The following is a 26,519-nucleotide window of genomic DNA, read 5'->3' as shown; positions in this document are numbered from 1 at the left end:
TCTCTCTCTCTGCCAAATAAATAAATAAAATCTTTAAAAAAATAAAATAAAACTTCCCAATTATTTTAGTATCAACTCAAAGAATACCATTTTTTAAAAGTCAAACTGCATATATTTTTAAAGTATGCTCAGTGCATAAGAACAAGAAGTCTCTAAAAATAAGCTATTTTCCCTTGGGCAGAATTTCCATGAATGAGGTTAAAATAAGCTCAAAGGCGGCGCCTGGGTGGCTCAGTCGGTTAAGCGGTTAAAGGTCTGCCTTCAGCTCAGGTCATGATGTCAGCATCCTGGGATCAATACTCATAGGGGGGCTCCCCTCTCTGCTCAGCAGGGAGCCGGCTTCTCCCACTCCCTCTGCCTTCCACTCCCCCCTGCTTGTGCTCTGTCAAATAAATAAAATAAAATAAAAAACTCAAAGGATTTCATGATCTTTCCATTAAAAACAAATAATATACTGGTATTTATTTTCTATTTCTCTTTAATATTTTTCACTTAAACAACCAATAGTGCTATAGTCTGCCTGAGAAGAGCACCAAAAAGTTACTGATGTTACAGATAGTAGGAAGAGCTATGATGTTTGTTATTTTTGAAATGAAACAACAGGAATGAAAAAGTACTATTAGTTTTCCTCATGGATGCATTTATCTTTCATAAAGCAAATAACAGCTTATTTTGACCTTTCATCTCTTCATTTATAATACAGTACTGTACATTGGCAGAAAAATATTAAGAACTAAGAAGGATAACAGAATTAGCCTGGAAAAATGTATACAACATAGCAGATAAAAATATCACACACTTAATGAGATAAAACTAGTATCTCTTTAATCTCAAAGACAAAATAATTATCCATATAATAAGCAGGATGGAGAAAAAGTACTAGAGCACCAGCTAAAGCACACATATACACACACCACAAAAATGAACAAATAAACCAAAAACACTCATATCATTGTTGTGTACTTATAATTAAGTCAACTTAACTTTTTCACTCTAGACCTCACCACATTAAAAGTCCACAATAAAGATAGACATCTTGTCAGGAGACTTAAAAAGTACCAGTTACTCATACTTTCTAGCTGTAGTATATAGTTTAAGAGCACCTGAATTATTTCTTTAAAATTACAAAAAGGATTTCAGTATCACAGCATGTTTTGTTTTGTTTTGTTTTGTTTTTTAAGAAATCTGGTAACAGTTATCGGTGATTAGGAGAATTTTACACTCAAATACGTTAAATGTTTGATAATATCCCCTAAGTAAATATTTACAAAAGCACAATACTCTATGAAAACATGCTTACATACCTGTAATGTGTAAGGTTTATGAGCTGCTAATTAACACCTTAAAATATCAAATCATAAAGCATTCTATATGAGGTATTCCTCACTAAGTCATGCAGTACAAAATGAAAGCTTTACACATAATATATAAATGGGCAGAAATTTTTGAGATGAATTTCATTTAATGCATCAAACTTTAAATGAACCAGCAGAATCACTGCAGAAAGACTGATTTTCCCATTAGTATTAGGATGACAAAACAATAGGACATAGCCTGTAAATTATGTATAATCTACACACACAATGTATTTAGAACACAAAAATTCTGATTAGAGAGTTTTAAATACAAAGAACTAACCTATCTTGCCAGAGTTCACAGTCTAATTACAGCATTTATTCATGGGGTCAACTAAGGAGATTTTAACATTATTTAGAAACAGAAACAAAAATTCAAATAAATACAAATATAAAAAGATTAAAAAGAAATGTTTCTATAAAAGTTTAAGGAGAAATGCAAACATCCATTATTTTTTGTAAACCAGCCCCCATCCTCTGACAGGACTTGCCACAACCAAATGCAGTTTGATTCTTTTATAAAAGTCAATTTTATCAGAACTTTGATATGTGAAATACATATTTTCTACCTACCTTGAATGTTTATAAAGTTTACGAGGTCTACTATGCAATTTCCGATCCCAATTCTCTGGATCACTGGAGTTACTGTCATAAGGATGAGGCCGTCCTGCCATCCCACTTCAAGCTTCCTCACACTACTGCTCTGAAAGCACATATGTAGCACCCATAACCTACATAAAAGAGTAGTGTTGACCTTTAAATCTATTCCACGCAAAATAAAATAGTCAAGAATTTTACATACTTTGGCATTACTGTGACATATTTTTAAAGTGATGAACAGGATTATAAAATGCTAGACATAAAAAATGCCACAAATGAGATTAAAATAAACACCAGAAGTCTTTTTAGGTACTTTTCATTTGATTCTTCTATTAAATCTGCTACTCTCTATGCATCAGTTTAATAGAGTGCCATTTATATTTAAATATCCTTAGCTGCCATCTGGGTATCCCATGCTTCCAAACATTAATATTGAAACAAAAAAGGCAAAACAATTCCACAGAATTATTCTTTCAGACAAAATTTCACCTGGAATACATTTAATTACTAAAAGTTTTTTAAGATGCTTAACAAAGCATCTAGTAAAACCAAGTAACAAAGTTGTTATTTCTTTAATCAAGTTAAAAGACCCTGAAGAGAAACTTAGTGTGGCCTTAAAAATAAACGACTGTAACATCATGATGTTTCCTTATGTTGTAATTACCACAAAAATATTGTATTGATCTGATTCATATACTTCATGACTTTTTATGAGACTTGTGACTGTTATTTCTATTATAGTCATAAAATTATAAGAAAACTAACAGCTTTACACAATACCTGAACTAAGTATTTTGAAGTATATTCCACTATCCAATTTAATCTTCACAATCACCACAAACAGAAAACAGTCTCAGTAGTTTAGTAACTTTGTCAATGGTCACAATGTTGGCAAATGGCAGGATTATAAAGAACAATGAGAATTTATAATACAGAATGAAGTCTTGATCTTGAAAAATGCTCAGGCTGGAATATTTTGTTTGGAAATAGATGAAATTTGATGTTCAGAGACTGCAAACACCAAAAGAAAAACCAAATGAGGTAAAACAATTAGAACAAAGTTCTATAATTTGTACCAGAGCCCAGGTTTCCTGACACCCATTCTGTATGCTTTCTATACACTTTTCTAAGATGGATTTGATAGAGGGAAGGGTGGGGGAGTTATGCATAAAAGTCAAAAGGAATCCAGAACTGGGAAAATTCTATACTTACTGAGTTTCATAAAAAATTCCAGTACAATCTCACAAAAAATGCCAAAGGTAAACTTATTAAAATTGTGAGTTTATCTCAGAGCTCATAAAAAAGAAATACTTCCATAAAGAACATAAAAAATAAAATATTTCCACTTTGGAGAAACTGTTTTGCTATCTGGTAATTTTTTCTTCATAGTTAATTAGTACTTTCTTTACAAAAACAACTGAAAATCTTACAATAGGGGCACCTGGGTGGCTCAGTCGTTAAGCATCTGCCTTCGGCTCAGGTCATGGTCCCAGGGTCCTGGCATCAAGCCCCCTATCAGGCTCCTTGCTCGGCGGGGAGCCTGCTTCTTCCTCTCCCACTCCCCCTGCTTGTGTTCCCTCTCTCGCTGCCTCTCTCCCCCTCTGTCAAATAAATAAAATCTTTAAAAAAAAAAAAAAAAAAGAAAATCTTACAATAAGTGAACACTTTAATATAATAAATATATAAATATATAAGATCAATGGTCTATCAAAATAATAGCAAAGGGGGGCACCTGGCTGGCTCAACTGGAAGAGCATGAGACTCTTGATCTCGGGGTCATGAGTTAGAGCCCCACACTGGGTTTAGAGATTACTTAAATAAATAAACTTAAAAAAAAAAAAAACAGAAAAGGGGAAGGGGGAGAATGGTACAATGGCTAACTCAAATAGCCAGCAAATGCCACACAGTTTATTTGCCGAATGCTCCTGGAAAAGGAGACCTGTTTCTTTAAGGATCACTGAGTAATTAAAATCAATCAGATATCAGATAAACATAAAACTATAAAATTATTTTAAAAACAAAAAATCTCAATCTCACTTCAGTTTTTAATTATACAAATTAAAATGTATTTACTAAAATAAGAAACTCTTCAGACGTCCGAGTCGGTGTGCCTGGGTGGCTCAGTTGGTTTAAGCGTCTGCCTTTGGCTCAGGTCATGATCCCAGGGTCCTGGGAAGGAGCCCTGCATCAGGCTCCCTGCTCAGTGGGAAGCCTGCTTCTCCCTCTCCCACTCCCCCTGCTTGTGTTCCCTCTCTTGCTGTCTCTCTCGCTCTCTGTCAAATAAATAAAAAAAAGAAAAATGTAGAGAGGCTTAGCACGTGTAGAATGAGATTTAGAACATTTTTTCCTTACTTTATAGGTCTTCCAATAAGCTATTTCAGGCATTAACATTTCTTTACAAGAGCATTTTATCTCCTCCTAACGCTTAACTATTATAAGACACACCCTCTATGGATATCCAAAGATGTCCACTGAGAGAAGAATGATCCTAAACCATAGGAGGAAGTGACTAAAAAAATACAACCACAAAGAATGCATAAGGTAAATTCAGATCCACATTTTCCAGCATTTTCCAGTGGGTACCATGTATCTAGCAGAAAGGAAATACCAGTATGGCTTACTAATCAATCCTATTAAAATTAATAAGCACGTATTTTACAGCTAGACACAAGAAAGTAAAGAATTTCAGATGAAAGCTATCAAAAAGGTCAACTGGAAAATCATATTTACATTTCATTTGTCATTAAAACTTGGGTATCACCATGTGAAAGATCTCTCCCCAATCCTTACTGCCAATAGTCATGGCTACAAACATGATAAAAACAAGTGAAATTCCACGTTTTGAGATACCTGGAAAAAATATTCCCGTGTTTGCCTATATGTGCTCCTATATTTTCAAATGTTATCAATAAGCTACAGATAAAACTACAAATAGATAAAAGGCAAATGTCACACATTATACACTATTTTGAAATGTCTAATAATTTTTTTTTGGTGCAATATGGTGGTTTTATTAAAGCATGGAGACAGGACCCATGGGCAGAAAGAGCTGCTCCTGAAATGTCTAATAATCTATCTTAACCAATCTCAGCACCATAGTTGGTGACATTATATTTTATTTCATTCATTCATTCAAGAACTTATGGAACACCAAATACAGTTACTAATCTATTTTAAGATGCTAAAGTAAGTTGGACATTGTTCCTGTGCTCCAAAACTCACCCTAGTAAGGCAAAAAAACTTCAATTAAAGGCTCCATATACCACTTACTCCTGTGTCTCTCTCCTACTTACATAGTTGTTGCACTATTACCCCAACTTTTCATGCCCATTAAAGTCTGGGTGTTCTTCAGGATTCCATCATCATTTGCTGGGTCCAGGGGGACAGAAGACAAAACCATGAGGACCAAACCGTTGGGAACACCAGGTTATATATACTACCTACACTCTGTTTTCATGATCTCTACCTGAATTCTTCAATAAGCACCCCAAATTCAACAATGTCAGACTCTATCTTGGCTTCCCACGTCAGCTAGTGTCATCTCTATTCACTAAGAACCCTGAAGTCATCCTTGACTTACTTCCCAACATCAAGTCTACTTCAAAACTTTCTTTTGATTCCTTCTCTCCCTTTTCTCTTTTTTTTTTAAGATTTTATTTACCCATTTGACAGAGAGAGCATAAGCAGGGGGAGCAGGAGAGGCAGGCTCCCCTGCCCAACAGGGAGCCGGATGTAGGGCTTGATCCCTGGACCCTGGGATCACCACCTGAGCCAAAGGCAGATGCTTAACCAACTGAGCCACCCAGGCGTCCCTCTCCCTTTTCATTCATAAGGCTGCTGCCTTCATTAAAACTTTAACATCTATCTGGGTGCCTGGGTGGCTCAGTTGTTAAGCGTCTGCCTTCGGCTCAGGTCATGATCCCAGGGTCCTGGGATCAAACCTCGTGTCAAGCTCCCTGCTCAGTGGGGAGTCTGTTTCTCCTTCTCCCTCTACCTCTCCACCTCCCTCCCCGCTTGTGTGTGCGCATGCATGCTTGTTCTCACTCTCTCAAATAAATAATCTTTAAAAATAAGATAAAATATGACTCTTGGCTCCCCAATGTCTACTTCATATAAGGCAAACTAAAGTTTATTATTGTATGGATCTTGTAATCATCAAAAAAATAATTACTGGATTACTGGAAACAAAAGTTCTTAGAAAACATGTCACAGTTCATTGCTATTTTTAGGTATGACAGAAATAACCTAAATTCTAAATAATTTAGAAATAATCTGTACAGAGGCTGGAACAACTTGGCCTATTGGCTAGGGACATGCATTCAGGAGACTGCCAAAAGCTAGGAAAAAGGCAATTGATAACTTCTCTTCTCTTGGATATTACCATATTAAAAAGCACAGATGGGGGAATAGAATCTTCAGGACTACAATAAATAAATAAGCGGCCTTTGGGATATTATTTCCAGGTAGTATTAATTAATGGCAATGATCCATAGGATTTTTTTTTTTTAAAGGGTAGCATACAGGGGAGCCTAGGTGGCTCAGTCGTTAAAGTGTCTGCCTTCGGCTCAGGTCGTGATCCCAGGGTCCTGGGATCGAGCCCCACACTGGGCTCCCTGCTCCGCGGGAAGCCTGCTTCTCCCTCTCCCTCTCCCCCAGCTTGTGTTCCTTCTCTCGCTATGTCTCTCTCTGTCAAATAAATAAATAAAATCTTTAAAAATTAATTAATTAATTAATTAAAGGGCAGCATATAGAAACTATTTATTCCGTCTTTACTATGTATCAATGAGCTAGGAAGTTTAATTTTCTCCTTTTTAAATCTCACAACAACCTAATATTATAATCTTGTTTCACAGATGAGGAGATTTTAGAGCTAAGATTAGAATCGTCTAACAGAAAGCCCATGTTCTTTCCAATGTAGCAAGCTAGGTACACAGAAATTCATATGTTTGCTCCTATTGCCAGCAGATTTCATTTTTTTTTTTTTAACTTCGGCCATCTTTGGCTTTGTCCATCCTATTGAGATCTCACTCTAACTAGTGTCATTATATGAGATCTTTCCTATTAACATGAAATTGTTTTTCTCTCTCAAACTTTGCAAACGAAGTAATTCAAGTGTGGTGGTTACTGGAGAGAAAGACCTGATAGGTAAGAGGGACAACAATGAAAAGAACAAAATCACAGAGTGATGCCAGGGCTAGGAGCCAAGGCCTGCCTTCAGCTGCAGAGAAAGCCAAATATGCAGAAGATATTTCAACTACATCAAGAAGTGGAGAGGCTGGAGAGAGTGAATACTCTACAGATAATTGTGAAAGAAAAAGAAGAGGTAGAAGCAACTTTCAAAAGAAAAGTACACCAGAGGGGCGAAAAGAAACCTCCTGCAAAGGCAGCCAAGTGAGTGATCATGTGAGCCCCTTGCAGATAACAATGATTTGTATCTGGATAAAATATTTTTAAACTACAGGTTAAAAGCACTGGCAAATGTCCCAAGCACAAAGTAGTGAAAGAAGAGTGTATTCTGAAAGGGAACAGAACTGTGAGTTCAGAGGGAAGTTTTTATGCTGAGTGCCCTTCCCATGCCCTACAAATATGGCGAAGGAAACCAGACAGCATACAGCTCAAAGTAGTAGAGAAAACACTTCAGAGCTGGAAGTGCAGCTGGAAATTTAAGTCAGACATACTGGGAATGAAAGAACCACACAGAGGTACTGACCCAAAACTGGAGCATAAAATCTGCTCAGCTAAATTACACGTGTATGAAAGGGAGACCCCAAGTAGCCTCTGCAATAAAATAGAGGCATTTACCCTTGAAAGCTGCAGGGCATAAGATCTATGAGTTTGATGTTTTTTAAACTGAGTGCATTCCCCAACCATTCAAAGCCCAAGCAGCAAAAGTTGAAGCCCTTACTAGCTTAGGGTCAGGGGCAGAGGAGCTAGAAATTAAGAGGGAATACCCAGAAGTAGAGGAACCACACAGAGGGTGAGCTCCAGAATCTGAATGTAATCTCAGCCCAAATTTTTGGCTAACCACCAAATTACACAGGTGGAAGAGAACTTTCCTCCACCCGCTCCCCAAGAGACCAAACTGAAAAACAAATAGCTGGAAGAAGTAAGAACTGAGCACAGATAATCAGCCAGTATACACTGCCTGAGAAAGAATGTTTGCAGATTGAGTCCAGGCAAGTTAATGGACCACTAGAACAAAAAAACCAATGCTCAGGAGAACACTACAATGCCCTGGTTTCAGCCAAAAATGATGAGATACAAAGAAATAATAAAGTAAAAGGCAATCAATAGAAAATGACTCCAAGTAGGTCCAGGTTTAGGATTTAGCAAATGATGACTTCAAACCTTATATGTAAACAATTAAGGGAATATATTCAAAGAACTAAAATAAGAAGCGGGGGGCGCCTGGGTGGCTCAGTCGTTAAGCGTCTGCCTTCAGCTCAGGTCATGATCCCAGAGTCCTGGGATCGAGCCCCGCATCATGCTCCCTGCTCCGCGAGAAGCCTGCTTCTCCCCCTCCCACTCCCCCTGCTTGTGTTCCCTCTCTCACTGTGTCTCTGTCAAATAAATAAATAAAATCTTTAAAAAAAATAAAAATAAAAAAATAAAATAAGAAGGGGGTCTTAGTGACTGGCAGACAGGGAATCCCAATAGAGAAGTGAAAAACTACCAAAAAATGAAAAATTCAGCTCTAGCTGAAAAGAGCAAGAACTAAAACGAAAATTGCAATTAGATGGGCACAATAGCAGACAAGATGAGAAAAAAAAATAAGGGACCTTGAAAATAGATTAGTAGAAATTATCCGATCCAAAGAACACAGAGAAAGACTGAGGGAAAAAAATGAACGAATCTGTAGACACAGGTAGGACAGCATCTAATGATACAACATTTAAGAAACTGGAGTTACTGATACACTCAACAAAATGCAATTTCAAAAGCGTTATGGTAAGCTAAAGAAGACAGTCTCAAAGGCTGCATACAGATGATTCCATTTCTATAACATCCTCAGAAAGATAGGGATATAGAACAGAACAGCCAAGGACAGCACAATTTAATTTTGGGGCGGGGGAGTTGATGGAACTGTTCTGTATCTGGATTGTGGTGGTGGTAGTTATGCAACTGTATGCCTTTGTCAAAATTTGTAAGACCTGGGGGCACCTTGGGTGGCTCAGTCAGTTAAGCATCCAACTCTTGATACCAACTCAGGTCTTAATCTCAGGGTTGTGAGTTAAAGAAAAAAATAATTCATAAGACCTATACACCAGAGAATTTTACTGGATGTAAATTTACAAAGAAATTTAAAAAGAAAAAAGAAAAACAAGTAGAGATGGTTAATACTTATAATTATCAAACATATTAGCATGACATACTTAAACCCATTTTTAATCAAAAAACGTAAATCATATTGCCCCCATTACCATCCCAAGGATACTTAATCAATAGGTATCTTCCCACTGCCATAAGATACACATAAACTTTTGATAATGAAAACTGGTGGGAACTTTTCTACTTCTGCCACAATAGTAAGTGATTAAGACAAAAAGGTTTTGGAATCAGATACAACTAGTTGTAATGACTTTGTATAAGCTTCTTAACCTCCAAGCCCTCAATTTCCTTAAATGTGAAGAAAACAACACAGTTCTCATTACCATTATTTTATCTATTACCTATAACTGCCAATCAAATTGTTTTAAAAAATAGATGGGTCAGGAAACCTTATATAATAACATAGTGCTGGGGACATTGCTGACTTTCTATTGTAGACTACTGAAAGCAAAATTTGCATAATATTTCATTAGCTCATTCATGACCTTCTATTTGCCTTTTGAGATCACAGAAGACAATGAGAACACCTAGGTAGTTGCTCAACATTTATTGAACACCTATAATGTGTTAGATGGTTGGAATAAAAAAGATGAATATGGTTATCATCCATGTCCTGGTTCCAAACAAACTCAAAATAATCACAACATATGAGCAGGGGATGAATGATTAGGGATATTTCTACTCATTTTGAATTTTCTTAATTTCTCCAGGGAACTGACCCTCCCTGTTCTACTTAGCATCAAAAATACCTTAGAAAGGGGTGCCTGGGTGGTGCAGTCAGTCCAACGCCCAACTCTTGACTTCGGGGCATGAGATTGAGCCTCCTGTAGGGCTCCAAGCTGGGCGTGAAGCCTACTTAAGATTCTCTCTCTCCCTCTGCCCCTCCCTCTCTCTCTCTAAAACACAAAACAAAACAAACAAACAAAACCCTTAGACTATTCAGGGTCATCAAAGAGCTATGTATTGACACAATTGCTGATAACAGTTTTAAGAGCTAAATCAAAACCTTATGTCTTTAAAGTACTTAAATGAAAACAATTATTTCATTGTTAGCTTAAAAGTAAATTTTAATGTATGGAAGAACCAATCATCCTAGTTTCTAAAGACTCTGTGAAAATTCCTTCAGTTATTTTTATCATAATATTCTTGCTGTATCCAAGCTTAAAATTTTTTAAATTTTCTCTCTTTTGGAGAGAAAAGCCTCCCTGCTACATAACAAATTACCACAAACCCAATGGCTTAAAACAACACACACATATTTTCTCAGTTTCTGTTGTCAGGAATCCGGCATAGTTTAGCTTGGTCCTCTGCAAGACCACAATGAAGGTGTCAACCATGACTAGATCTTCATATGGAGGCTCAACTAAAGATGCACTAACAAGCTTACTGAGATTGTAACAATTCATTTCCTCATGGTTGTAGGATTCAAAACTAATGATGGAGAGATAGCAAACAAGCTAGCAAAATGGAGTTTTACGCAATGTAATCAGGGAGCACCTCATTACCCTTCATATATTCTTTTTTTTTTTTTAAGATTTTGTTTATTTATTTGACAGAGAGAGAGCAAGAGAGGGAACACAAGCAAGGGGAGTGGGAGAGGGAGAAGCAGGACCCCCGCAGAGCAGGGAGCCCAATGCAGGGCTCGATCCCAGGACCCCGGGATCATGACCCGAGCCGAAGGCAGACACCCAACAACGGAGCCACCCAGGTGCCACCTAATACATTCTTTTGGTTAAAAGGAAATCACGGGACACCTGGGTGACTCAGTCAGTTAAGCGTCTGCCTTCGGCTCATCGAGTCCCACATGGGGCTCCTTGCTCAGCGGGGAGTCTGTTTCTCCCTCTCCCTCCCCCTGCTTGTGCGCTCTCTCTCTCAATCTCTTGCTCTCTCTCCCCCCGAAATAAACAAACAAATATATAAATAAATTCTTAAAAAAAGAAAATCACAATTTTGCTCATGCTCTGGGGTAGGGGATTACACAAAGGCATGAACACCAGCAGGCAGGGATGACAGGAACCACCTTAGAGTCTGTTTGCCACATTGTCCAATACATTCTATCTATGTGTTATGCTAAAACCTTAAGATTCTGCTCAGCCCTTGTTCTAATTATACACACTACTATACTAACACACACACATACACACAAGATGCATACATCTCTTTTATCTCCTTGACTTCACAGATTTGTCACAGCAAAAACCTAGAATCAATCTAAATATTCATCAAAAACAATTGGTTAGGGGTGCCTGGGTGGCTCAGTCAGTTAAGTGTCCAACTCTTGGTTTTGGCTCAGGTCATGATCTCATGGGTGGGGAGATCAAGGCCCACACGCAGAGGGGAGTCTGCTTGAAGATTCTCTCCCTCTGCCCGTCCCCACTCTCCCTCAAAAAAAATAAATAAATATTTAAAAAATTGGTTAAAAATCTGCACAATATCATGAAACCAGTAAAAATGAGATAGACAGTACATACACTAATAAGGAAAATATTCCAAGATATACTGTTATACTAAAAAGGTACAAATGTGCATTATGTATTTCAGTATTTTTTTTTTAAATATATACACAAACAGGACACCTGGCTGGCTCAGTCAGTAGAGCATACAACTCTTGATCTTGAGGTTGTGAGTTCAACCCCATGTTGAGCACAGAGCTTACTTTTAAAAATAAATAATCACCCACCCATGTGTGATCACCCATGTGTGCATATGTTTTTAAAATGGCTATAAATACCACATAAAACTTATGACTAGTTGCCTCTGCAGAAAGACTGGAATGAGAGACTTTTCATTGTATTCCTTATACTATTTGAATATAACACATGCTGTTTGCATAATGATAATATGGAGGGGAGATCTACAATAAAGTATTTGGAGGAAGCACTGTTAATAGAAATTTCTTCCCTGTTTAATTTTACTGCTTAAGTGTAGTTTTGTTTTTGGTTTCTTACTGCTTAAATATGGTCAATACATATTGTAGAAGAGGAAAAATACGTTTTTCCTCTGCTCTTCTAAGTTATCAACTGGGACCTTTGTAACAAAAGACAGATTAACAGAAGAAAGGCATATGACTAATTTAATGTAAGTTTTATATGACATGGGAGCCTTCATAAGGAAATGAAAACCTGAAGAAATGATTAAATCTGAGTGTTCTCTTGTTTTTATTTGATGAAGAGTAGAAAGCCTGGAAAGATGTAAGAGTATGAGCTAAGTGTAGCAAACTGAGGGAAACTTACTAGCAAGGCCTGTTCCTGTTCCTCAGATTCCTGTCTCTTCATCTTCAGAACTAAGGATGCTCCTTTCCCCAGGGTAAAGGGAGGACACCTCTCATAAGGGTTTTCTGACCTGCTTCAGGGGCAGGTCAGAAAGTCCATCCTGTCCATGCTGTTTCTCAAAATCCTTCAGCTTAAAGTATTCAATATGCCAAGGTGCCATATTTTCAGGTAGCATGTCCTAAACCCCATCATTATGCATTGGTAGAATGTTTCTGCTACATGTCTCCCATTAAACTGTAAGATCCTTGAGGACAAGAACAAAGTATAATTCATATTTGTGTTCCCACAGCTTAGTACAACTTGTATGTAAGCTTTTACAAAATCTTTTCAATTTCAATTAAATGAAGACGAAAGAAAGTGAAGGACATTTAACACAATCTACTAGTAGAGTGAAAATACAAATTATGAAGATTTTTGGACAGTCTTTAACTTAGTTGCTTGTCTTAAAAAAGAATAGTATATAATTATATCCATGTTTCAATTATGGTAAACAGCAGCAATCATGTGAATCCCACCCTCAAATGTGAAAAATTATAACAATTCAATTTCAAATGCCAATACTTGCTCTTAGGAAATATACACTAAGAAAGTGGGGTTAAAGGAGGGAAAGTATAAGAAACATCCTTGAAAACATTTTAAATAATATTATCAAATGACTTGTAAGTTTCCCCAAGATATTCCTCAAAGCTGCCTATCAATTTCACAGAAGACTATCAAGTGTCAAGGCTTGTCCTTTTCTGACTGGCTGAGGTAAAAGTAAGGCAAGTAAATAAAGTTGAGAACTTCATTCAGGATATTTTTATACTAGATTATATGTGACTAAATTTTGTGTAACTAGCTCCATGATATCAGATTTAATCGATTTATGTTTTTTTTTTAAGATTTTATTTATTTATTTGAGAGAGAGAGAATGAGAGAGAGCACGAGAGGGAAGAGGGTCAGAGGGAGAAGCAGACTCCCTGCTGAGCAGGGAGCCCCATGTGGGACCTGATCCCGGGACTTCAGGATCATGACCTGAGCCGAAGGCAGTCACTTAACCAACTGAGCCACCCAGGCGCCCCAATCGATTTATGTTTTTATTCAAAATCTATTCATTAATGGGGCGCCTCTGTGGCTCAGTCGTTAAGTGTCTGCCTCCAGCTCAGGTCATGATCCCTGGGTCCTGGGGTTGAGTTGGGCGCTCTGCTCAGCGGGAAGCCTCCTTCTCCCTCTCCCACTCCCCCTGCTTCTGTTCCCTCTCTCACCTCCTCTCTCTCTGTCAAATAAACAAATAAAATCTTAAAATAAGGGTGCCTGGGTGGCTCAGTTGGTTAAGCGACTGCCTTCGGCTCAGGTCATGATCCTGGAGTCCCGGGATCGAGTTCCGCATCGGGCTCCCTGCTCGGCAGGGAGTCTGCTTCTCCCTCTTACCTTCCTCCCTCTCATGCTCTCTACCATTCTCTCTCTCTCTCAATAAATAAATAAAAATCTTTTTAAAAAAAATCTATTCATTAAGTCCTTAGCACCTCTTCAGGCATTTTGCTAACTGCTAGAGATACTCACAGATTTAATAAAATTGCATGGAACTCCCATCAAAAGTAGGGAACTTTGTCTTTAAAGGGCTTCCTTATCTAATCCCACCAAAACCTAAGACTTCCAAAGTCAACTCACATTCAGCCCTTGATCTTCCAGAGATGACCCACAGATAAAATCTCTGAGATAACTAACTTTATAGAATTTCTATTCAAATTTTGCTGACTTCTTATTCAAGGCATTAACACTTCAAGAAATGTTTCATTTTTTTGTTTTATCCCATCTTAGATCAATAAATGTTTGAAAATCTTTCCATGTTACCCATTTTCTAATTACCTGCATTACATGGATAGCATTGTAAAGAATTAGATGCTGTTTACAGTATTAAATTCTTAAAACTCACTGAAAGACACGATTTTTATATTCTAAAAAACTCTTTTAAGTTTTGTTTTCTGTGCTTATGTTCCTTTTTCCTTTTCTTCTATGACCAAATTTTGCCTTCAAAACTGGAAGCATCTTAATTGAGACAAATCACCTTGAGATAAAATTTAATATAACGCAAATGTCCAATAAGTTGATGAAGTGCCTAAAACAAAGGAGATTACATTCAACTCCTAAGAACCAGCATCCTTTAAACAAAGTCAGACTCTTAAACAATGTTTTCTTTTTTCCTCCATTACCCCTTAAACAGAATTTTATTTTATTTTTAAAGATTTTATTTATTTATTTGACAAAGAGAGACACAGAGAAAGAGGAAACACAAGCAGGAGAGGGAGAAGCAGGCTTCCCGCGGAGCAGGGAGCCCAATGCGATGTGGGGCTTGATTCCAGGACCCTGGGATCATGACCTGAGCCGAAGGCAGACGCTTAACCAACTGAGCCACCCAGGCGCCCCTTAAACATAATTTTAAACAACGTTTTCTTTTTTTTTACTCTGTGAGGCTTTTAAAATAAGTTACATATTTTCTTTTTTTTTTTACATATTTTCTTTATATAACCTTTATTATGCTGTTCCATTTTGCCCTGTTCATTATTCCCATAACTTTCTATTCCTTTCAGATTTTTGCTTGTTTATCTGCCATCAATTCAAATAGGCCAGAAAAGACCCTAAGTATGATTCAAGTTCTAGACTACAGTGCTATCCAACAGAACTTTGCGTTATAATGAAAATGTTTTATTTTTGCACTGTCTGAAAAGTAGCCATTAGCCATATGTGGTTATTAAGCACTTAGAATGTACTACAACTGAGGAAATTTTTAATTTTCCATTTTAATTAATCTAAATTTAAAAGAGCAGTATGTAGCTCGTTAACTACCATATATGCCAGCACAGTTGGAAGCTGTGCTTCCTGTGATCAGCGCCTCCCCGCCCAAAAAAAGTTATTTTCCTCTAAATGGAATCTTTTATTAGATTAAGGAATCTAAAATTTGCCTTGAGACAAAATACCTGCACACACATACACACAATTTATCTTTGTGTCTAATATTACAGGTAGTGTTCAACTTTAATAAAATAAAAATTATTTTCATATATTCAGAGATCATTAAGGCTTATTTCAAAAACTAGATGTCAGTTGTACTGTCATATGAATAGACAAACCAACAGAAGAGAAGGTTCAGAAACAGATCCCTAAAACATAAGAAAATTTGATGTATGATAAAGAAGTAGTGTCTCAAATCACTTGAGGAAAAGACAGACACTAATAAGTGGTATCAGGACAAATGGATAAACAAACATTTGTGAAAACATAAAACTGAATCCACACCTCACAAATACTAGGATAAATTCCAAAAAATCAGCTATCTAAATGTAAAAGTTGAAATCATACAATATTGCAAAAAACAGCAGAAATAACAAAACTTAAATACTTTTTACTATATAAAGAACTCTTTAAAAAGAGAGAAAAAAAAAGATAAGCTCCCCCCTCCAAAATAGAGGATTCACAAAAGACGTGGGAAATTCTCAGAAAAATAAAGGCAAATGGCCTTAAACCTATGAAAGTATGTTCAACCCAACTCATAAAAAAAATGCAAGATATCACTTCCAATTTTGACCACTGTGGAAAACCAGATATTCTCTGCATTCTCATATACTGCTAATGAAAAACAATGATATAACCCCCATAGGGAATAATTTTGCAATATGTAAATTATACAAATGCTTACCAGCCCCACTTGTAAGAATCTATCCTGAAGATACAACTCCACAAATACTAATCAAAATATTCAAAATAAATTCACTGTGGCCTTATTTGTAATGGCAAAAGACTAAAAACAGTCTGAATGTGCATCAGCAAAGGCTAAATGAATAAAATGTGGTACATCTACACAATGCAATACTATACATATATAAAACAGAATAAGGGGGGGCGCCTGGGTGGCTCAGTGGTTAAATGTCTGCCTTCAGCTCAGGTCATGATCCCAGGGTCCTGGGACCAAGCCCCGCATCGTGCTCCCTGCTCTGCCATGCTCCCTGCTCCACAGGAAGCCGGCTTCTCCCTCTCCCACTCCCCCTGCTTGTTTTCCCTCTCCTGCTGTGTCTCTCTCTGTCAAATAAATAAATAAAATCTTTAAAAAATAAAAAAAATTTTAAAAATAAATAAAAATAAAAAAGAATAAGGGAGGGGCACCTGAGTGGCTCAGTCTGTTAAGCATCTGGCTCTTGGGGCGCCTGGGTGGCTCAGATGGTTAAGCGTCTGCCTTCGGCTCAGGTCGTGATCCCAGGGTCCTGGGATCGAGTCCCACATCGGGGTCCCTGCTAGGCGGGGAGCCTGCTTCTCCCTCTGCCTCTCTCTCTGACTCTCATGAATGAATGAATGAATGAATGAATGAATAAATAATTTTTTAAAAAAAGCATCTGGCTCTTGATTTTGGCTCAGGTCATGGTCTCAGGGTCATGAAAGTGAGCCCTGCTTCAGGCTCCAAGCTGGGCGTGGAGCCTGCTTAAGATTCTTTCTCTCTCCCTCTCCCACTGCCGGGGCCCTCCCCCCTCACTGGTGCACGCTATCTCTAAAAAAACAAAACAAAAAGAATAAGGGAGATTCCCATGTGCTCTTATGGATTAATATCCAAGATATATTGTTACGTGGGGGGGAAAAACGAGTGAAGAACAAGTAGTAACGGTTACCTTTTGTGAATAAATTAAATAAATATAAATATATGTACACACATAAATACAAATATAAATATATTTATTTTTGCAAGAATAATTCTAGAAGGATAACCGAGACACTAATAGAAATGGTTATCTACAGGGGCAGGATGAACGGTACATGGTTTGTTACCTTTTGTAAATAAAATAAATAAATATAAATATATACACACACATAAATACAAATATACATATATTTGTTTATTTTTGCAAAAATAATTCTAGAAGGATAACCAAAACACTAATAGAAATGGTTATCTATAGGGAATGGGGTGAAACCAATACAGATGTAAGCAAGACTTTTGAGTATTCTTTTTCTATAGTTTTGATATTTGAACCATGTATTTTATATATTCTAAATAAATAATTAAAAGGCCTACTACTACCATGTTCTAAAATGCACCATTTAATGTTTCTTTGGTTCTATTCAAATAAATGGTAGATGTCCATTATAAATGTAATTGCAGATTTAGTAGCAATAAAAAGGATTGCCATGTCACTCAAATTCATTCACCTCTTATTAAATACCTCCATCTAGAATAGTAAGTAATAACCAAAACATACCAAAATGGGTTCTTGAAAGAAAAAGACGAAGCCATCCTCCTTGGGGAAGTTTACCAGACCGGTGGTAGATTAAATATGTTTCAGCATTAAGTGAACTCTAGCAAAATATTTAGTGAGATTTTTCAAGTAGGATTGAGGCACAGGGTCTTCTAGATGCACCTAATTCAGGGAACCTTGGATAATAAGTTGGATTTTCATATATATTATCTATGCTAATCCACATATCAATCCTCTAAGACAAGAGGTGTCTTTTTAAAAAATTGAGAAATTGGCTTAGGCTTAAAGGGATTATGTTATTTACCTAACATCATATAATGAATAAATAAATCAAGACATAGACACCCATCTCTGTAGTCAAAATCAGTGTTTTTTCCACCATACTATACAGTCTCTCAAATTTAATATACAACCCATCAAAATGCTATCTATACCCAAAAAATAAAAGTGTTAGTGGTAGCATTTCAAATCACTAAGAGAAAGATAGCTGGGTTATAGACAGATTCAAGGTTAGATAGACAGGTTCCAAAACAATTAACTACTTTAACTATTTGAGAAGATCCTTTCCTCCTTCATGTTTTATCTCTCCCAAATTCCACATTAAAAACTTCACAGTACAACATAAAACCATAAAAAAAAATCAAGGAGAAAATATAAGTGAATAATTATCTGACTCTCAGAATAAGGAAGGAATTTCTAAGCCTCAAATCAAGGAAAAACACCATCAAGACAGACTGCTAGTCTGAGAAACAGGAATGTGCTGCCAGCCAATTTATGCTAACATGCTCAAGAAAAACTGGTGAAAACAACATTAGAGATCAGAATTAGGATTGTACACAGGCTTCAAAAAGCATTAGGTTAGACCACATAAAAATTCAAACAAATAAAATAGAAATGAAAAACTATAAGTTTTACAATACAAAATAAAGAATTAAAATCTTAAATACATAAGAATATTTATATATCCATATTAAAATACCTCAACACTATGGGCAAAGTTCATGAACTAGCAATTTATAAAAAAAAAAATACGAGTGGCCAAAAAAGCAGAAATATTCAACCTCAGTAGTAATATAAGAAACCCAAGTTAAATCTGAGATGTTTAACCTATCAAATTGTCAAAGGTTTGTTGATTGGTTGGTTTTAATGACAAACAGTGATGGCTAAAGTACAGAGAAAATGACTACTCAAGTTCGCGGGAATATAAATTGTAAAACTTGCAGGGTATCACACACTTTGGCACAGAACCCCTATTTTTAACTTTATCCTAAAAAATATGTTCATCAAAGCATTTCTGATGATAGAAGGGGAGTGAAAAGAGAAGGAAAGAAATGTTAATTTTTATATCTATGTATCTGTTCTATCATTCAAATTTTCTTTTACTTTCTCAAAATAAAAATTTAAAGTCACCACACACAGAATGATCCCAATTTGGGGGGGGGGGGCGGGGTAGGGGACGGAAGCAATTATCATTGGGCCATGGGATTACAGTGCCATTTTTTTTCTTCCTTGCTCTTTGCTTAATGTCCCAAATTGCATGCAATGCATTATAGTTTTATAGTCAGAAAGAAATTACTCCAAAAAATATATTTTTAGAAGTAATTTTCAAAGTACTCTTACAATTTCAAAACCAACAAGTGTTCAAGACTGCTGTTAAATATCATTCACTGATTGATGAATGATAAATGAAAGCAATGATCAAAGATGTCACACCACTTTTCTTCTAAAATATGACACTTTCTCCCTTAATGTTTTGAGTTCAACTAACTTAACAGTTGCATATATACATGTATATAAATAATGTATATATACTGTCTTACCAGTAATATATACTAAACAAAAAAAATGGTAATGAAAAAGGGATTATTTTAAATATATATAAATGGAAGTTCTATTTATTCCTTCAAATGGCACAACAAATAAGTTTTCCATACACTTCCAGAAGTACATACAGCCCATTAGGGAGATAACTGAAATAAACCACTCAAAATCAGGAGACTTGCAGATCTATATTCTATTTTCAGCTTCCCTACTACCAGCCAGTAACTTCTATCAAAATCAGGTAAGAGGGTTTAATCCACTCTTCCAAAAATTAGAGTATTAATGATTTAAAGTACTTTGTGTATTATGGTTTTATAATTCCACTACTTTCTAATAACTTGACTTTCTTTTTCAAAAGAGAAACTCAGGCAATGTGGAATACTCAATAAGAAGGAAACAATAGTGCTCCACAGTTACCATGTTACAGGAACTTCTTTAAGAAAACTCTAACAAATGAGGAACCAAAAGGACAGAGCAGATTGTGTTTGCTCTCTAGATGTAAGAAAAATCAAATTCAATCTTGCATTCCATAAAGCACACTGCCCTGAATGAAATAATTACCTTTAAAATAATACAGCACTATTTGTATGACCATTCAAGAATAAGAAAATTATAAAAATACTTGTTGCATAATTTTGCACCTGAAATCTCAGATTCATATTCTGAGGTATGTGAACTTTAAAGCTTATTTTTAAGGTGAGATTTAATGTAATCTACAAATAATAAACATAGGATAATATCCTACTCACCTGCTATAACAGTTAACAGTCAAAGAAACAAAAGGGAAACAATCCAAATAAAAATAATTTTACATTTAGAAGTAAACAACAGTATCCCAATAGATGATTTTTAAAAATGTGAAACCATCTCTCCAGTGTATTCTCCCTTCTCTTTTTGCTACTATTCTACCTGACATTCAAATTACATAGAATACCAGCTATTAGTCAATGGATGCCAACATGAAAAGCAAGAAAAAGAGCTTTCTATTGTTCAATGTTGACTAGAATAAAGAAAAAGAAAAAAACATTTCTAATTCCTAGTGGAAGTGTCATATGGCAAGGCTGTAAGTAGCCATTTGAACTTGTTTCCCTCCAAAAGAGATAGCTGGATATAGAAGTATCTGATGGTGTGTGTTTCAAGACATTACCTGATGGGTGTGTTTCAAGATCACTGGCTATTTTCTGAGCATAAACACAGAACAAAGTGCTAAGAAGTGATATTCACTTTACTATTTACATAGCACTTTTACATATTTTATTTCATTCTCAAACTCATGACAATTGTGCGCTCTCTCCGTTTTTCATGTAAGAAAACAAAGGTTCATAGAGGTTAAGTAACCTCATAGAGCTAACATTTGGCTTTAAATCCAGATCTAAATGATCCCAAATAGGGTACTACAAGCAGAGAAGTATGTTTACAATTTAAAATGACCTCAGGAAAGTGTTATTCATACTTTCTAATCAAGTACTTCAGTGATTGACTATGAGACTCATCCCCAGCCAAATACTAAATGTTAATTTCAATTTGTGACCAAAAATATTAATAGATAATTCATCTCAACTATAAAGACAAAAATAAGTGCCAGATATTTTACATTTTCAAACAGAAAAATATAAACTAGTAATTAAGGGCAAAGAAAGATGCTTTGACGGGCAAAGATATCTTTTAGCATCTTACTGATCTTTAGCAATCTACTGTGACATAAGGTCACGTATTCCACATAAAATCTTTCTTCTTTTATGATCAAGTTCATGCTGTTTCTAGTACTCAGCTCACTGTATTGCCATCACCTACGACTAACATCTACTAACCTCTTAATCCTCTCCCAGGGAGGATCTCTGAATTCTGATTGCCTTCCATCTCTGTGCTCTAGATTGCTACCTGCTTAGCAAGAAGTGGGTTTCAAGGATGCCAAAGTAAACCAGAGCAAGCCATAGGAGGAGAAATGTAACATCAGCTTGAACCCTAACAAACATTCTATCCAAAAGAAGAAAAAAAAAATCTTAAATAATTCTTCCTCCATTAATGAACACCTGTAAGTATCTCTTCCTCCCTTACTGTGGGTTCATAACCAAGCAAAGAAACAAAACACAGGAGTCAAACAAAGATAAAAACACAGCTAAAACCAGTGGCCAAAAAAGCTTCTATTACTTCAAATGTAAATTAAACTTACTTAGATTTGTAGATATTCCATTTCCTTTTCCCTCATAGGGCCCAGCCTGCTCAGATAAATCTACCATACAGACAAATAGAAAATGTACATCCTAAGAACTTGGAGTTCCAAAAACAGAACCAAAAAGCACTGAGCAAAAACACACTCAATCCCTTCTCCTCATTTCACCTAATGCTTTCTTGGGAAGGCACTTGGGGGTAAAAAAAAAAAAAAAGGCGGAGGGAGAGCTACTTCAAAGAGTAACTTTACAAGTCATGGTAGAAACATGGGGAGGGAAAAATGATGTTTCCCCCTTCAACAAACATAATCTCCACAAGTATACAACAGATTCTTCAGAATGATTCTAAAACTTTCAAACAGCAACACCTCACAAACATAATACATATCTCCTGTTTCACTTCCTATACTATAGAGAGGAGGAGGGATTGGATGAAGAGATAATAGACTAGTCTGACCTGAGAAGACTGGGTTAAAAGGAAGAAAATCAAGTCTGCAAACTACCCAAGAGGTCCGCATGAAAAACCAATATCCTCTGTAGTGTTTGTATGAGTTATGGTAAATTTGGCTGTAAAAGGTAGAGCTCTTTGTAAAACTGCACAGTAGATGAAAGGGTACTTCACCATTTTATCTTCCTTTTCAAAACTCTCTCCCTCACCTAGTCTCCTCTCTCACCCTCATCCCCTGCAAAGACTCCCCACCTTGCCTTCAATATGCCTAAGGTCCACTTCTTTCTTGGTCTGACCTCTAAACTTCCATCCCCCTCAGTCCAACTAAATATGAATCGGATTATGTGATTAAAGTATTTCCCACTAATGGGTAAATGTGCTTTAATCCAGGGGATTCAATTCTACAAATATCACTAAGCTCTATGTGTAATGCACCGTGTTTAGTCCAAATAACTATTCTTAACTAGTTAACTCAATTTTTTAATGTACAATGCAAAGAAGAGGAACATGAGTCTTCACATTACACTCTCCCCATCCCATTTCTTTTTATTTCTATACATCTTCCCTTCACCCCATCTGCCAGGAACAGAACCCAAGAAACTAATATTGCTTCCAGTGAAAGTCAATGACTGGGAAGACAATGTGGGATGGCAGAGCAACCAATAAACACTCAAAACTACAGATGACTTATAGAGGGTCTCCTGAATTTAATTTCACATATTAATTGCAAGTACAGTAAGGGGCCTCTTGGTGAATCAATTTCCTTACAAGATACCTATAAATTAGCTTTGCTCAGAACCCTTAGTTATTAAACCATAAATACTGAGAAGTTTCTTCTTTGTTTCCATAGTTAAAAGATTAAAAAAGTACCAATTCCATTTGCCATACTATACTTCAAAGCTGTTAAATTTGGCTATTAAGCTTACCTACTGTTTTCAATTTGACATTTTTCTCAAATCCTCCTAGGTTTGAAATTCCAAACTAATTGGCATATTTGCTTTAAATCTTTTTTCCAGTTGTAAAATTTATTCATTCTGACCTATAACAGAGGTCCAAAACTGGAAAGCAGGATACAACTACTGATAGGCTTGGGTTTGGTTAGGCCACATTAAGTTATTTTTAATTGTTTTAAGTAGTTGTCAATATTTTTAACAATCAAGAGACTACAAGTAAAAACCTAGATTTCCTGTGTTCTATTAAGAAGGCTGAAAACTAGGCCCACATTCATGTATGGCACTAATCAGGTGGAGGTGATAACCGGATGTCCCTCTAAGATAAAGCATAAACTCTCTAGTGCAGTTCACTCATTTTCATCTGCCTAGTACCTGAAGGCATGTGAATTTGCTATTCATAACATATTCCTATGAAAGGTGCATATTTTCCAGCTCACTCTCACACTTCACCAAGTCACCTAAACGTAAAAAACCACAAAGCAGATCTTGCTGGTTTGCAACTCAATAATAAAAATTTTTTACAAGGCTTAGAAGAAAGGGTAAGAAAGAAAAAAATTCAGACTGGTGAAGGGTGACATAAAGGTAAAAAGCCAATCTGAAAGCTTTTCTGGGAGTGAGAAAAAAAAGGTGAAAAAAACTCAAAAACACTGAGACACTAAAAACCTTCCTGACTGAGCACTATGTTAACTCCATGCTTCAGATTCTCCCCTCTTAACTTTCTCTTTATATATAACAATAGTAGATAGGTCAAACTCTGAGAAATTTTGGGAAATTTATAAAACATATTTACACCAAAAATAATTCTCACGCACTTTTTAGGTCTTAATCACCATCAAGTCTACCGCTTGATTTTCTACCGCTTTCGACTTTACATTCAAATGACAACTGCAGTCCTCATTTTTCAAGGCTTGGACTTCAGTCCTGGACCGTGTCTCCAGCACAGAAACTTTTTTTTAGTCCTTATGGTTGCATTCCTCCATTAGACCTCTTATTCCAATCTCTACAGTCTATTTCATTCAAAATTTATCTTTAACCCCCTTTCTAAAAATCCTTGGTTAAATTTGTGGGGGGGGGGAGTGGGGAATGCCTAATTGTCCAAATAAAATCGATATATTGGGTTGTTTCGTTGAGATTAATTTAAACAAAAAGCATGAAGACTCTTAAAGATTAAGAAATTTTAAATTAATTTTTATATGCTAAGTGCACCAAAAGACAAGTAAGTGAGGCTCTAGCTTTAGCAAGTGTGGATTAGTGACTTTTCATCATGGACTCTAAATACTGACAACTACTGTACGAAACCTACGAGACCCAAGGATGGTCTCCTTGCCCCCACACTAACAAATTACCAAATGATGTCTCGTCTTCCCGCACCCCGTTAACGAGAAAAAAGGGTGTTAGGAGATTTGCATCTGAAGAAGAAAAAAATAGGCAGCTTTTCTGCGCAGGTTTTGGGAAAACAAAGCTTTACAATACGTGATACTGCTACAGCATAAAACCACGCAGCACATGACTGGAGTCTCACTCTTCACCCAAAGGGAGACTACCTGCTACTCTATCCCTTATTGTGATGCGCCCTCCTGAGGAAGTCGTTAGCCCAGCGGTGACAGAAAAAGGGGCGGGGCAGGGGGTAGCTCAGTCCTGGGAAGGAGGGTTGAGGAGGGTAGTAGCGCCTTCATCCCCGAGGAAAGGCCTCCGGACTCCCAACCCAAAAACAGCATCCAGAAAACCCAAGTCCCACCCCTTCCTCTCCGAATCAGGTGCCGGCTGCAGGAGCCCAGAACCCCACCCACAGTCTCTTAGCAGGGTCTGGGACGCCCAGACCACCGCCACAGCAGCCCGGCGCTCAAGCCCAGATTCGCCCTCCGCCCCCTTCTTCCTTCGCCCAGCCAAGCCCAGCCTCCGGCGCCGCCCCCACCGAGTTCCCCAGCTGAGACCAGTCACCCTCGAACCTGCAGTGCCTCTTGAGTGTCCACGGAGGGCCTAGGCAAAGGCGGGGGCAAGGGACACCTCCGCTTCCTCCTCAATTGGATCCCTCCGGAGATGTCCGTGGCGGTGCTCACTGAAGCGGCCGCAACTAGCAGAGCCGCCCGGGCAGGTTACAGGCCGGCTCTTAAGCCTCTTCTCGCGAGAGCCCGGAGTCCGAAATGGCGAGGCTAGCCGTGTTCTCGCGAGAATGGCGGCTAGACGCCCGGGAGTGGGCGGGGCGCTAAGGGTGTGGGCAATTGAGGGAGCGGCGGTTCGGGCTAGGCTTTGTGCCTGGGGGCTGGGGTCTCGGAGTGCCCGGCGCCTACTCTCACAGACGTTAGCCTGGGGTTGAAAGGCGATCCTCAAGTCTGAGTAGCTGCGAGCAGAGTTACCCTCAAACCTTTGAGTCCCACGTTTTTCCTTCGACTTCCTGTCACCGTTAGAAAAAAACGGACAGCGTCTCCAGCCCAGAGTTGGAGAAATAGCTTTGAGACCCCGAGTGCTCAGGGAAAAGTTTTCCCTCAATTGAGCAAACTCCGAAATCGCCACTGCGGGCTCCGCTGGCGGGTATTAACCCACCTGGATGCGTGAAAGGCGGTAGTCCGGAGGCCGGGTGTCCGCGGCTGTTTGTTTTTAAAAGCTGGCTTGGCGGGAACCCGGGTGCCAGCTGAAACTCCAGCAGTTGGGCCGCCTGGCCCACGTCGAGAGGAACCTGGGTCGCATGTTGCTCCTGTGGGCAGAAGGTCGCCAATTAACAGAGTTTCAGTCATCCAACTTCACTGAGCCTACCATGTGTCAAACGCTGGACGATCCACCCGGGGTGGGGGGGGTTGCGGGGGAGGGGGAAGAGGCGGTCTCCGCTCTCCAAGCTCACACCTTGGGGCCGAGACCAGCCCGAAAATGTAAACCCACTATACTCGTAAAAACCGGGTTGCTCGCAGTGAACTGCAGGAGCAGAGAGGGAGCTCCGCCTGCCATGTTGAGGAAAGCCTCCACCAGCGGGTGACATTTGAGTTGAATCTAGGATGAGTAAGATTTCCCCAGTTTTGGGAAGAGTAGGTGGGGCGTTGCAAGCAGAGGACGCAAAGAGCAAGAGGACCTGGTTTGAATAATTTGGTATGAAAACAGATCTTGCGGAAAGAACTTTCTTGAAAAACTTGTAATCATTGTTTATTTCGGAAGAGAAAAAACTCTCAGTCTCCCACATGTGATAACCGAAGTGTTTTCCAAACCCAGGTTTATGCTAAGATGAGTTTTGCTGTACAGTACAGGATAGTGACTATTTTCTTCCTCCTCTAAGTACACTCACGTATCAGAGACGTAAGGGAAACAGAGGTTATTATCATAGTATGCCAAATTATTGCCAACATTCTGCCAAATTGG

The 26,519-nt window shown here is 37.7% G+C and overlaps 1 protein-coding gene across 6 annotated transcripts in view; it reads right to left on the bottom strand.

The window, feature by feature from the left end:
* BTBD10 (BTB domain containing 10) overlaps nt 1-25,948 on the bottom strand; it is a 78,026-nt gene extending 52,078 nt beyond the window's left edge. The window contains exons 1-3 of one of the 6 annotated variants that reach the window (XM_073882893.1): nt 25,121-25,303; nt 10,034-10,176; nt 1,929-2,086 (exon numbers count right to left, since the gene is read on the bottom strand). In XM_073882893.1, the coding sequence (XP_073738994.1) occupies nt 1,929-2,029 (101 nt within the window). In that variant the 5' untranslated portion in view covers nt 2,030-2,086; nt 10,034-10,176; nt 25,121-25,303. Of the gene's footprint in view, nt 1-1,928; nt 2,087-2,735; nt 2,967-10,033; nt 10,177-25,120; nt 25,304-25,715 lie in introns of those variants that run through there. The other 5 variants (XM_025894171.2, XM_025894172.2, XM_073882894.1 and 2 more) reach the window with 5 other exon arrangements.
* Nucleotides 25,949-26,519: the final 571 nt, after the last annotated feature.

The sequence above is a fragment of the Callorhinus ursinus genome, unplaced genomic scaffold (genome assembly GCF_003265705.2).
Source record: "Callorhinus ursinus isolate GAN/ISIS: 27379988/994484 unplaced genomic scaffold, GSC_fseal_2.0 scaffold49, whole genome shotgun sequence".
NCBI classification, from domain to species: domain Eukaryota; kingdom Metazoa; phylum Chordata; class Mammalia; order Carnivora; family Otariidae; genus Callorhinus; species Callorhinus ursinus.
Note: the sequence above shows the minus strand (reverse complement) of the source record. Positions and strands in the feature narration are given on the sequence as shown.